Source organism: Aulonocara sp. 'chitande type north' Nkhata Bay, linkage group LG20, assembly GCF_057382095.1.
Source record: "Aulonocara sp. 'chitande type north' Nkhata Bay isolate Kocher_YH1m ecotype deep benthic linkage group LG20, A_spYH_male_GT1.1, whole genome shotgun sequence".
Classification (NCBI taxonomy): Eukaryota; Metazoa; Chordata; class Actinopteri; order Cichliformes; family Cichlidae; genus Aulonocara; species Aulonocara sp. 'chitande type north' Nkhata Bay.
The window spans coordinates 10,457,580-10,471,185 of record NC_141363.1 but is presented as its reverse complement, the minus strand read 5'-3'; the positions used below and the strand labels follow the sequence as shown (position 1 = coordinate 10,471,185).

The 13,606-nt window shown below is 42.3% G+C and overlaps 2 protein-coding genes across 5 annotated transcripts; one reads left to right on the top strand and one right to left on the bottom strand.

Moving 5' to 3' along the window:
* The first annotated feature begins 395 nt into the window (after window positions 1–395).
* Window positions 396–3,717, top strand: slc25a45 (solute carrier family 25 member 45). The gene is made up of 7 exons (XM_086277214.1): window positions 396–520; window positions 1,082–1,137; window positions 1,237–1,280; window positions 1,369–1,440; window positions 1,551–1,730; window positions 2,454–2,688; window positions 3,134–3,717. The coding sequence occupies exons 2-7, from the start codon at window positions 1,101–1,103 to the stop codon at window positions 3,427–3,429; spliced, it is 864 nt and encodes a 287-aa protein (XP_086133340.1). The 5' UTR covers window positions 396–520; window positions 1,082–1,100; the 3' UTR covers window positions 3,430–3,717.
* Window positions 3,718–4,631: 914 nt separating this feature from the next.
* LOC147305193 (solute carrier family 35 member E2A) lies at window positions 4,632–12,248 on the bottom strand. 4 transcript variants are annotated; one of them, XM_086277889.1, is made up of 9 exons: window positions 12,179–12,248; window positions 10,885–11,360; window positions 9,180–9,315; window positions 8,866–8,993; window positions 8,563–8,683; window positions 8,430–8,483; window positions 8,067–8,139; window positions 7,820–7,965; window positions 4,632–6,797 (listed from the first exon to the last, which is right to left on the bottom strand). In XM_086277889.1, the coding sequence occupies exons 2-9, from the start codon at window positions 11,150–11,152 to the stop codon at window positions 6,569–6,571; spliced, it is 1,155 nt and encodes a 384-aa protein (XP_086134015.1). In that variant the 5' UTR covers window positions 11,153–11,360; window positions 12,179–12,248; the 3' UTR covers window positions 4,632–6,568. The 4 variants fall into 4 exon arrangements, with proteins under 4 accessions (XP_086134015.1, XP_086134016.1, XP_086134018.1 ...); XM_086277890.1 differs by lacking the exon at window positions 12,179–12,248 and adding an exon at window positions 11,938–12,172; XM_086277892.1 differs by lacking the exon at window positions 12,179–12,248 and adding an exon at window positions 11,789–11,909.
* Window positions 12,249–13,606: the final 1,358 nt, after the last annotated feature.

Genomic DNA, 13,606 nt, shown 5'->3' with positions numbered 1-13,606 from the left:
TACTTACTGGTTTTGTCGCATCAGTCTGTCTCTGAGTTAACTTGTGTTTCTCCTACAGCTCCGGACCGCTAAAAATGCGCGTGCTCTTTGTGAGCTCGTTCCCGTCTCGTAACTAGCGCGTTCTGCCGTCAAGGGCGATCATTGGTTAAATGTGATCATGTGACTGATGCAAGCCAGATCCTTTTATTTAGCAAAACTGTGATTAATAGTTAAATATTATTGTTGAGGGGCACAGACAGGACTCCGCACGCACACATAAAAAAAATACTGATAATTTTTTTTAAAAAGTTGCCCTATCAAAAGGGCACCTTGGGCACCCATCAGGAAAGGGGCGGGTGCTCAAGCCCCTCTAGCCCCCCCCCCCCCCCCCCCTCCCTGCACGTGCCTGCTTTGAGGTAGGAGCCAAAAAGGGTGTCGTTTGTGTGTGTGAGCACCCGTATCCATGGGATACTCTGACCGCAGAGCGAAGAATGACATGAGTTGTGAACAAATTTATTCGTAGGATGTTACAGCTCTAAAGGTAGGCAAGGTGCTGTTATTTTTTTTTTTTCTAGAACTGGATATTAAAAAACACCATGCAAAAGAAGAAGAAGAAAGAACTGGAAAGCGAACTGTCCTCCTGAACACGCTATTGTATTTTAACCATTCCACAAAGATTAAACCTGGCTAAATTATAAGGTTTGGTTACCATTTACTGTTTTGGCAACCCTAAAAACCATCTTTTATGTTCATTTACTGAAGCATAATAAATGTTTTTGTTTGTCAGATGATCGTAAATAATAATAGATTGTGAGGAATGTGTGTGAAATGCCATACTGCCTTAACTCAGGCCAGAATCCATATGTTTGTGTTCTCAATCACTCCTGAAAATTCCATTTTCTGAGCCATGAAAAAAAATTGTTGTGGGATTTTCACCTTGGACTTTGATTTTGATGCAACCCCCATAGAGTACCATTTCTAAAATAAGTCACACATTAACCTCCTTGACTGCCAGACCAATCAGCTTCAGTTATGACAGCTGTAAAGCTGCATCTTTAGGTTTTATCTTTATGAGTTTTGAAACACTGTGGTTTTCTTGCAGATTTGAAACTGTAAAAGTCATGCCTCTCTTGGAATTTTTAGCTGGGAGCATTTCAGGTAGGAAAATCCTGTTTTTAAGAGAACAACAGAAAATGTAACACAGAGCAGTAATTGTCTGATTGTGGAGAAATAAAATGTTGTTGTTGGTTGTTGTAGGTGCACTGGGAATTGCAGTAGGACATCCGTTAGACACTGTGAAGGTTGCATGACACTTTGAAACCAATAAATATGACTTAATGCACAAATTGTTTCTTATTTTTTATTTTACATCTCTTCTTACATTTGTAGGTACGTCTCCAAGCCCAGTCTGTGTATAAAGGGATATTTCACTGTGTGATTAAAACATACTCTCATGAAGGGGTGGGTACCACATTTTTCCTACATTGTTTTGCAAGAAATACTGACGTGAAGTAGTGTAATGCTCCACTGGGATAAGACAGCACTGATCCTTTATGCTTTAATCACATCAGCTCCATGGATTCTTTAAGGGCATGGCATTTCCTGTGCTGACCACTGGCATCACCAACTCCGTTGTCTTTGGCTGTTACAGTAATGCTTTAGGTTACCTCACTAAGTCTCAGCGCAGTCGAGGCAAACCGGCCTCTGCTGCACAGGTCTTCACTGCTGGCTGCTTCTCAGGCCTGGTGCAGGTAAGATCACCTGATGTTCTGTGGTTGCACATGTCACTGCCATGCAACTGTGTATGCACAAAGCTTCATCTGTTAGAGCTGCAGGAGACCACACACGTTGCAAAAATCACTGCTCACACCAACATTCTAGCTGCAAGCCACGAGATACAAACATACCTACAGAAGAATCTCAACCAAGTCCGTTTGAAGTACTTTATCAGCCATTACTGCATCAGTGTGACTGCATTAGGACAGACTTTGGCGCTCACAAGCACCTACCACCAGCTTGGGAGTATTTTCCTTTGCTGAGGCATGCGCTGTGCAGCAATTTGAAACAGTTGCAGTTGCGGTATTTGTCCACCAGGTGGCTCCAACTATTCACAAAGCACATCAATTTTGTGGAAATTCATTAAGCTATTTTCTAACTCTGTTACACAGAGAACAAAAGAAAAAACAAACAAATAGACAAAAACTGTATTAAACAATTAAAGCTGGTGCTCTTGCCAAAGTAAATGCTGAAACAACAGGATTATCACTGCTTTCACAGAAATTCAGGTTTTCTTCATGCAATGTTACATCTGACCACAAGGGGGCCTCCGAGTGTTCACTGACTGCAGCTCAGAACCAGATAAGAGATTTAAGGAAATTAAAAACCAGCTCATGTTTCATAACTGAGATTTATTTACACTGCAGATCATGACTCGGCTTTACGCTACTTTAATCTTTGGGGCAATCTGTTTTCAGGTGTCGGTTTCTGCACCCATTGACCTGGTCAAGGTGCGTCTTCAGGGTCAATCGACGTCAACACGATATCGCGGACCCGTGCACTGCGTCGCTGTCATCGTGAGGGAGGAGGGGCTCAGGGGTCTGTACAGAGGAGGCCTGGCCCTCACTCTGAGGGACGTCCCCTGCTATGGGCTCTACTTCTTACCTTACGAGGTCACTCGTAAGGTTCTCACTCAAGATGGCAAAGAGCCAGGTCACAATCATAACATAATACTGGATATCATAGTGGGATAGTTTCTTGTATTCTGACAGATTTTAAAAGGACTTCATCTCACAAAAGCTGCTCAACTGGAATTAGTCATTTAAATCTTTAAGGCTTTCAGTTTGTAGCGCATGAATCCAGTAATGAGGTGAACACACATGATGAAGCTGAATATAAATATCTAGTTACTCATGAAAATTCATCTTTATTTCTTAAGTTACTTTTATGTTCAGGGATCCTGATTTTAAGGTCTCATTAAAATCTTCCCTGCACACATTAACCCACATGGATATTTTACTATATCAACCTCATATTTGGCTCTACGAGAGAGTCTGCTTTGAAAACCGTTGGCACATTTTTTGGCAAATAGTTTAATGAAAACTATTCGTTTAGAAAACTCCTCAGTATTGTCTTAGTTCTGCCTCTCTGTCCTCAGGCACCTTTGTGATATTGGTGGCAGGTGGATTCGCAGGTGTGGTGACCTGGTCCTTCGCCACGCCCATGGACGTCGTGAAAGCTCGGCTCCAGATGTCGGGGGCCGGCGGGCGGGAGTACGGCGGCGTCCTGCACTGCATGAGAGTGAGCGTGAGGGAAGAAGGAGTGAGGGTGTTTTTCAAAGGCCTCCTGCTGAACAGCCTGAGAGCATTTCCGGTCAACGCTGTCACATTCCTCAGCTACGAGAGCCTGATGAAGATTTTTTATCCACCACGAGCCAGTCACTCTTCACAGTAAAGGGATGGAGACACTGACTTCAAGGATAAAATATCTTTGAGACGATTTCAGTATAAAGAGTGTTCTCAGTTACTAAATGCTGTTTTTAAACTGCCTGTAGAATAAGTCAAAGCATCAGAAACCTGGGAACACTTTAAATTCAACCTACTGGTGAGGAAAGATTAGCTGCTGCCAGTGAGCCTCCTGCTACACGAGTATACACACTTTAGATCAAAACTGCTACAGTCAACATTTCTGCATTAACAGCATATCACAATAAAAGTGATGACTTGAAATGACTCCATAAAAAAGACCTTTTGAGTTTGTTTTTTGGGTGAGTGACAGATGTTGTATAAAACGTTGAGTCCACAAGTACAGTGCTTCAAGGATTGGCCCGAGAGCAGAAAAGGCTATGGCAAGAAAAGTAAATACTGGCGAGGAAAGATTTAATTATTACTTTAGGAGACGATGCTTTAGTGCTCTGTCAACATATTTCTCAGTGTTAAAATAACTATCAAGAAGAAATCTTGTGCACACGTGCAAAAAGTGGATACACTTTACATACCGGAAACATATCGATTGGGCAACGACCTGGAAACTCTAAGGGATTTTGTTCCAGATTGATGTGATAGCATCACGCACCTGCACATCCCTGATTTCAATCTCCCGTTTCCCCACATCTCAAAGGTGCTCTGTTGGATTGAGATCTGGTAACTATGGAGACCATTTAAGTGCAGTGAACTCATCATCATGTTTAAGAAACCAGTTTGAGACTGTGATATTGCTTTATCCTGCTGGAAGCAACCATCAAAAGAAGGGTACGCTGTGGTCATAAAGGGATGGACATGGTCAGCAGTACTCAAGCTTCTGTGTTCATGCCTAATTCTGGATCTGTCATCCGAATGTTGCAGTAATCTCAGCAATGTTTTTCCAGTTTTCTAACGTCCAGATTTGGTGAGCAAGTGCAAATTGTAGCCAGGAGTGGCCCCAACTATGGTCTTCTGCTTCTGTAGCCCATCTAATTCAACGTTAGACCTGTTGTGCATTCAAAGATGCTCTTCTGCATACATTGGTTTTAAATTATTAGAGTTACTGCAGCCTGCCTATCCACTCAAAGTAGTTGGGCGTTCCTAATAAAGTGGCTGGTGAGTGCATTACCATAATCAGGATACGTGTACACTGTGTGTAAATTAACAGCACATGATACTATTAAACAGGCGGCATAGTGAAAGAAAATACTTTAATCTTCTGCACAGTGTCCATCAAACATTTTTACATCCTCTGCAAAATATTTTACACCTTTGATTTGCACAGTTCCAAACACAGCTCATCATTACCTCAACACTTTGAACCTGGTCAACAGCCTGAAAAAAAAGCATCTGCATGTTGAAAATTGCCTCCTGAAGCAGCATTTCAAAGACTCAAAGTGGAAGGTTAGTATAAAAAGATCAATTCTTAACGTCTGAATGTTCAATCAGAGCCCACACGGGAGAAAAAAAAAAATGTTTTCAATGTAAAGACAAAAAGTTCAAGTCAGTTAGCTCTTGTGGTTAAACTGTGGCCACAAACATGTAAGAGAAGAAGAAAAGCTGCTTCTCGAGGCACAGCAAGAACGGTCAAACTGGAACTGAATAAGACAGACATGTCCTGGGTACGGTCAGAACGACTTTCTACATACGGGTGGAGGAACTTCCACTTTCAGGTCGGATGCTGAAATTAGAAGTAGCGAGGACAGAAGGAGGAACTGAGATTGTGTAAATTTGTAGTGACAAGCACAGGATGACTTTTGTTTTTACTGCAACTTGGGTTTTATTTTTGTTGTTTGTGGGGTTTTTAAATGCTAGAAATGCAAAATGTGGAGTAAGTTCTACAGGAAAAGATCCACAAAGAAAAACAGAACGCCTGGAAAGCATCAGCTGTTTTCCACATATGGTAAATAATTCCTTTAGTTTGAGGAACAATCAAAAGTGAGCATTTACAAGTTTCTGTCACCACATAAGAGAACCGAGTGTTTACAACTGCAGCAAGCAGAGCCGAACCAGGAAGTTTGCCATGTTTACGGCAGATGATTAGCAGGCACACAAAATATGGTGCCCACCGAAGAGGTTCCGGAAAACTACCGCAGCTGTGGTTCTTTTATTAAGTAGTGTTTCATTTATTTCAGTTTAAAATTCATTTCTGTTTAACAACTCACCAAAAATAACAAGATGCATAAACATCTGTTAACCAAGTGATCAAAGGAACATAGTTACACTCACAGTAACGCCTCAAGTGCTGATTTTACAGTTTATTTAAAAAAAAATTAAATAAAAATACAGCTGGCGCACTGCTAGACACAAAGCTTGATAGCCACTGGCAAGAACTACAGAAATAAAACTCAAGTTGTAATAAACTGTTTTTTAAAAAGGTTATAAATGTATAAAAACAGCAGCTTGTCCATTTATTCCTTCTTTCAGTCCTCTTTTCCTGATTAGATTAACAGGGCTGCCGTCCCAGCGTGGATCAGTGGTCATGTCAGCTTTATGTGTACACAAAACAAAAAAAGTGAAAAAAGCTATAACGTTATAGAGGATGAGCATTCTCAGAATGCAATAATGTGGCATCCAAGTGTTTTACACATGGATTACTAACGTGTAAAGCAGTCTTAAGCTTTGGCTGGACAAGCCTCAAAAAAGGCCTCCTACCTCGGGCACTGGAGCCCTACACTCAGACGCTATTAAGATACATTTTACACTGGATTATACAATGAAGATTAACATTACTACAAAATTTTTAATCTTACAGTGTCCGAGCTTTGCAGTTCCCATGCGTTTAGTAGCTGCTATACCACAGATGAGAGATAAACTAGCCTGTAATGGAATGCAAATGTAGGAAAAACACCCTGAGCTTCCTTTTACTGACCAATAAAAGACAAAGAAAGGATCAAAAAGGCTTAAAGTGGTAATCCGGTCAGGTACAAAGAAATACTGGTGAGAATGTTCCACAGGATGACTGATGGCTGACTGCTCGGTCACACACCCACAGCTCATCAAGCCATCAAATGGTTTACTTTAACAGTGACACTGAAGGAACCCTGAAAGACAGAAGCTCTTGAACGGGAGTGAACTATTGATGCTTCCAGTTCATTTCAGGCAGCACTACAGCTTTAAGAGCGGGCTACTCAGTGAGACTGAGAGGCTTTGAAGTCCTGGTCGTGGAGAAGGGGTTTGTGGTTCTGCTCAGCAGCCATGGCCTGTAAGGTTGCTCTTTGGAACTGCCTGGCTTTGTTGTACAAGAAGACCCCGATGAACACGAGGACGGTCCCGGTGGCGCTGAGGATGGTTACCTGGTTGCTGAACACAATGATGCTCAGCCACACAGACAGGGCGTGCTTAACAGTACTGGCAACACTGAGGAAGAATGAGGATGATTATTACTGGGGCTAACAACAAATTCATCCAGTTTAAACTTCTTAATATGACTTTTATATGTTCATCCTTATGATCTGCATATAAATGTTAGAACGGTGAATTCTCAGATTAAACAGTCTCCAATCTTAATTTCAGCGTACATATAAGTTATCTTCATGACATATCAGACTGCTTTAAAAGCTCCTTCTCTCATTTTTTTTTCTTCTTTCGGCTCTGTGTGATGTCAAAGAAAGGAGCGATCCCTAACATGTTCTCCAAGCCTCACCAAGCTGCTGTTAGTGGGGCACAACCAATCAAAAGAAAAGGGCTAAATCAGGGGACGCCTTAGAGAGATGGAACTAAAATACCTGCACAAAGACCCGCTATAAACAGTGAAGCATATACAAAATAATCAACTCAAGCCCAAGGAAAAATATATGGAGCTGGAAATGGGCATAGTAGGCCCCCTTTAATAACTTCCAGCTATAGAATCTAAAAGGTCTATATTGGGAAATATACAGTGATATGTGCACGAGCTCATTAAGAGCATTCCCATACTGGGCACGCTCCGCCTCAGCATCTCTGCTGCTGTCTCTAGTGTTCTTGTGCAGAGCACGGTAAAGTTTAAGCATTTTGTGGTTTCACTGAAGCTATTTTGGAATCTGCAGCACACATCCCATCTGTCAGGTGGGATAGGGAGCCAAACACGCTGGACTTTGTGGATTCAGATACGCTCACTAATGGATTGGTTTGTCTATTGTAAAGAGACAGCACTGAGGTGCAAATCGATGCTGTGCTGTACTGTACTAGTACAGCAGAGAACAGACTTTAGTCAGTGCCGGTGAGATGATAAGATAAGATGATACTGGTGTAACTAGAAAAAGTGCAAATGCAACAAGTGGTTATCTACTAAGCTAAGCGTGGGCGGGTCAAATACATCAATTAATTAACTGTAGCAGGAACTATGGCCTCCAAGAAACTCATGGCATGCAGGATAAAGTGCTTCTGACTTTGTGTCCTACCTGAAAGTAACAGGAGAAATCCTTCCCATGAGCGCATAGGCAGTGACGCTCTGCAGGTGGAACAGGCAACCATCGAAAAGCAGCAACAGGATGATGTCCTGACTAAAGATCAAGCTCTGTCCGCTCTTCCCAACCGTGGGGATATCCTGGAAATTAAACAGAACCATCAAGAAAGTTACCCGCTTGTTTTCTTAAGCATTGTAGGGCCTAACAAGTCTGGAAATTAAGAACTTCTGTTTTGCCTCACCAAAAGGAACAGCCAGGCAGGTATGAGCATGATGACTGCTGCCGCACTGGTGTAGAACTGCAGCTCGGGAGGGCTGAAATAACACAACCAAGTTTAAAAAAAAAAAAAAAAAAAAAAAGAGCTGTGTGTTTACCCCATCAGCCTTTTACAGCTTAGAGTCAAAAAGCTGCATTAAATGCTTTCACTGAAGTCTTTTAAAGGGTTTAATTATCCATTTTGCACTTGTTTTTCTTCAGTTATGATCATGTACAATGTGCCGTTTGTCTCTATTTGTATGTATGTGCTTTTTGTACGCAGGTCTCTCTTGAAAGGCAGACCTCGCTCTCAGTGAGACTACCCGTTTAAATTAAAGCATGATTTTACCTGAATTTGTATGTGTCTCCACTTAGCAGTTTTTTGGAGAATACATTCTGTAAGCTGAGATCAGAGAGACAAGAGTTAGGGCAAAGTAGGGAATACACCGCTGGTGGAAAAGCTGTGCTGTGTGCTCCAGTACCAGTCCATGATGTTGGTGGAGAGAGCAGCGGAGAAGCCGAGCATGTTGAAGCTGATCTCGGTGGCTGTGCAGAGGCCCAGGCCGGCCATGACTGGGAACAGGGACAGATTCACCCACAGCCCTGCACACAAAAGGGATAGGTGAAATGAATCCCCGTGTTTATCTAAACTAAACCAGCAACCAGAGCTGCGGCTGCCTAACTGGTCTGACTACACCCAGGCACGCCAACACCAATAAGGCGTTCACTGTTCCTTCGCATATGAAAGACACGCCCTGAAGCCAGCACAGCAACGTGAACTTTACCCGTGTACTCCCCGAGGATCAGTCTTGACATGATGACTGTGAAAATGGGCGCCGAGCTCTTCACTGTTTCAGCGAATGACACGGCAACATTCTTCAGGCTCACCAAGCCCAGAACCACTGTGGTGAACCTGCAAGTGGAGACAATGATGGCGTCTGTGCTGAACTTGCAACAACAGTCAAGAGTAATTTCTTATCAAGCTGCACTTATAAAAAAAACAAAACACAAAATTCTCAATGAGGTCTATTTTCCTTTCAAATGCATGCATTCAATCTGTTATTAATCTGCATATTTACAGGATAGCAAACAATCTCACCTCATAAGTCCAACAAACAGCATAATCATGATGAAGTTGGAGGGGTACTCGTTTCTGGACTTGTGCTGGTACAGACAGCAGGGAACAAACATCTTTAAGCAGCCTATGACTGTGGTGGAGAGCATCTGAACAGCACCTAGCAAGAAAATGGCAGTTAAAAAACACAAAAAAATACAAAGGCAGACATTAATTTTCATGAGGGAGAAAACACTTCAAAATACTGCTGTAATGAATGTTTCCTGTCTGACTATGAGGGTCCATTCATGCCAAAAATGCTGACATCAGACTGATGTGGGATAAACAGTTGTCTATTTAAACTGAACTTCAGATCACCTGATCATTTGTGTCACTGCAATTTCACTTCTGTCATCTTGTCACACTACCTTTCACTTGGCTGTGCTGTTCTGCACGTTGCTTTGGCATGTTGTAACGGCCTGTATAACAGCTCAGGCGCGGTTCATAGTTGAACAAACAAAAATGGTATGCACATGAACATACAGTTAGCACACACAGGCAGTAGCAGTTTTTGATACGGGCGACACGGGCAGTTGCCCGGGGCGGCATCGTGGTGGGGGTGGCATCACGGGCATCGGCAAAAAAAAAAAAAACATTGACATCAGCCAGCGCATAGTGGGAATGGCATAGGCACCGATCGGTTTTCTACCGCCCATTTGCTGGGAGTAAGGGCGCCCTCCGTTTGCGAGGTGCGCCTGCTGCTTGCAGCACAGGGAGGAGAGGGCGGGGCGGCGGGGGATTCTCTGGCTGGCTGGAGCAGCATCTAATAACCAACTCGCAAAGTAAAACAAAATAAAAACAAACCAACAAACACGAAAACACCAGACATCATGATACAGACTTGTAATTTACACCGATGTTTTTTCGAAATTCTATACGCGAAAAGTGAGCGCGAGAGCCCTCGGTGCGCCTGCTCGCTGCTGAAGTCAAAGTAAACTTTGTCATCTCCGCTACATACAGTCCAGTATATAGAGAGACGATACGACGAGGCTCCTGTTACAGCAGTGCAAGTAAACAAACAATATATATATATATAAGAAGAGTAAAAAAATAAATATACACTTTAGGACCAGGGGTAAAGGGATCAATAACAATTTAACATTTAGAATTTAGAGTTTGATGATTTAAAGTCTCACACACAACCCCTCGAAAGGGGAGGGGCCCGGCTGCTTCCAAATAGAGCACATTTCATTCATAACGTTGTAAATCCAAGTCCATCATGTATTCATGATTTGAATCCTGGGTTGTGTGAAATGCCAGAAATAAACCCTAGACAAAGCGAATCTGTGAACTAAGGTGTAGGTTAGGTTATTAGGTTATGTTGTGGTGATTCTCGGGTTGGGGGATGGGTGTTCATACTGGAGTGCAAAATTAGGGAGTGCTCGCCCAGGGCGCCAAACAGGCTAGGACCGCCACTGCACACAGGTCCTCATTACTGGTAAATTAAAATCTCCTTGAATGCACCAAACCACCTACCCACAGCTGCACTGGTAGTTTTACAATCTAAAACAATAAGTATTGTCTCAGCAAGCCGTTCTTGAGTTTTATGTGAAAGTTGCCCTTCATCAATCTGAATCACAATGGCTTTTCATTAATCTTAAGATTCATGACTGAGGTGCACTTTTCTTATCTTGTGATTATTGCAGTTAATCAGTGTTAGAAGCAGCAGAATGATTTTACTACTTCTTACCGAGCATGCTGGGCTCTCCTTCCAGCAGCGACAGTATATATTTGTTCAGAAACAGGGTGCAGAAGCTGAAGAAGTACCAGAGACCCAGATAGGTCATGGAGCGCCAGTTGGACACCCCGGACTCTGCCTCGATCACCGTAGTCTCCGTTACCGTGATCTTCAGCACCTGCTCCCCCGGGAGGCTCTCACTGCGGGTCAGCACCACTCGCTCCTGGCGGCTACGTAACGGCGACAAGAGGCACCAGAGTGGCTGCTTGCTGCCCGGCATTATTCCTGCTGCCTGAGGGCCCCCCGCGGGCCCCACCAAAAGGGGGACTCTTAATGTGGCTCAGTTTTTTAGGGTTTGTTTGCTTGTTTGTTTTTTGGTTCTTAGTCCATCCTCTGAAATGTCCAGCAAGCTACCTCTCAGTCTTGCTGTGACTATTGGAAATCACTTCCTGTTTTGGTGTTTCCTTACTAGTCCTCTGCTGCAGATACTGGGGGGGAAAAAAAGGAAAGATCACAGGGAAGGGAAAAAATCTTTAAATAAATCACCCTGCTCTGTAATGCTGTGCCCTACTTTAAAAACCAAACAAAGCACATTTATCCCACACTGCTCCAATAGTTTACATAGAAACACAAGTGCACAGTGAAATTACCTCATAAACTGTTCAACACGGTAAGCTGTGTTATGTTATATAAAGGCAATTCACTGCATATAACGCGTATCTACTGTATCCTCCGTTGATGAAAACATGAATATAATCAGCTTGTTATGTTATTAATTTTTGCACGACTAACCTTCAGCGTTAAAGTCCTGCAAGTGAAAGGAGCAGCTGTACATGTGGCTAGGACTAGGACGGAGGACAGACGGTGAATGAAACCAGATCAAAGTTCACTTAAACCGATGATAACACTGACTTACAGCGAGGCTTCAAGGACCGCCAACGACACACAAACAAGGTTGACACGTACAAGGTTGGGGGTGGCTACTAGCTTCTTCCCGCAGAAACTCGCAGTGACGAGATAAAACTACTCAAAAATATCACGTCACGAGGAAGACCCAGCTCTTACCTCTCTCTGTAACCTGACTGCCTAGGCTTGTACAGACAAATACTGAGAAGACTGGTTCAGCGAGGCAACGGACTTATCACAGGAGGAAGTTTAGGTTAGCTAGCAGCCGTTGCTGGTTGTTGTTGCTGCTGCACTGAATATAACAAGGCGGGCGTCACCCACAGAGGACGCTGCGCTCTCATCCACACCGTACAACAACACCCACATCGCAACACCCTTCCCGCTGTTAAAGAGAATTTACCTTTGTTTCTAGGTTACATACAGTTGTGCACCTGGCTTCGAAACATGGTTGCTAACAATGCGCATGCGTCAAGTAACATCGAAAGAGCCACAGATCAGAAGTTTCAAAATAAAATCTCCAGCGGCGAATGCAGCGGTCTTCCAGAGGGTCAGGAGTTCAAGTTTGTCTCATTATAAATATCTCTCTAAACGTCTTTTTCAAACTTATTTATAGTCTTTAAAAAATCCTGGCTTTTTCTGGAGAAAAAATTAATTAATTAATTAAATTGTGCTTTTAATTTCATACTGCCATTAGCGTGTTTCCGGTGGGGCTCACGTCACACTTGACACTTGTCAAAACATTATACATTCTCTCAGCTTTCCGTCGGCACAAGAGGAATGACTTCTGCAACAGCACACGTGGTGAAGTTTGTAAAATGTTGAGAACAACATATTTTTTAATCTAATTTCATTGGTGACTATTAATACAGACGTATTAATAACCAAATAAACAATAAGCAAATAACGCCTAGCACTGTTACCAAGATGGCTCGGGATGGACAATAAAGACAGAGAAATCGGCATATTTAGAAATAAACAGTGTGTAGGAAACAAATGTGTGGTGTCAACATAAAGAAATTTCCATATAAAGAGGTAAAATATTAAGTCACATTTGACCCTGACCTCTCATTCAAGCTCAAATAAGGTCAAACATTCATAAAATGCCTTTTATCTTTAAAACTGTACTTGAAATTCTGCTGCCTTTGATTTTAATGACAACATTATATTTGACATCCAAATATCATGTTACATTTGACCGCTCACCTTTATATTACACATCTGCCTTTCTTTCAAGTTCAAACCAAAATGTGTTTTACCTTTGAAGGAATTATTCCCAAGAAAAATAATGAGCTGCCCAGTTAGTTAAAAATATACTGTAGTATAACATTACACAATAAGATATTTATTTCCATTTATTTACAAATCAATATCTATTGCCCATTACCTACTCCTCCATAATGTCTGTAATCAAAGTAAACATCTGTCATGCTACTGTAAAGTAAATACTGCACAGAGAGTGAGCTCCATTAGCGGATGTTTGTGCTCTCAAAGTGCTTTTTGTCATGAATGGATTCTTATATATGGTGTTTACAGCTTTAATATCAGACCTGGAGATGACTTCAACTACTTACCGTAATTAATGGATATCAGCATATCACATAAGTAGATTTATATTTTAACACACGTGGCTGTGGTAAGATCAGTAGTACTCTAGCCCAGTGGCATGTGTAGTTTTCATAGTTTTTGTGGTTTTGGTGGTTTTTAGCTTAGAACTGAATGAGCTGATGGGTTGGAGCTGACAAACAGGATATGGTAACCAACATGAAACCATGAACCCCACCTTGTTCATTCAAACAGTCCAGGTTGTTGGTGATGTAAAAGTGAGGGA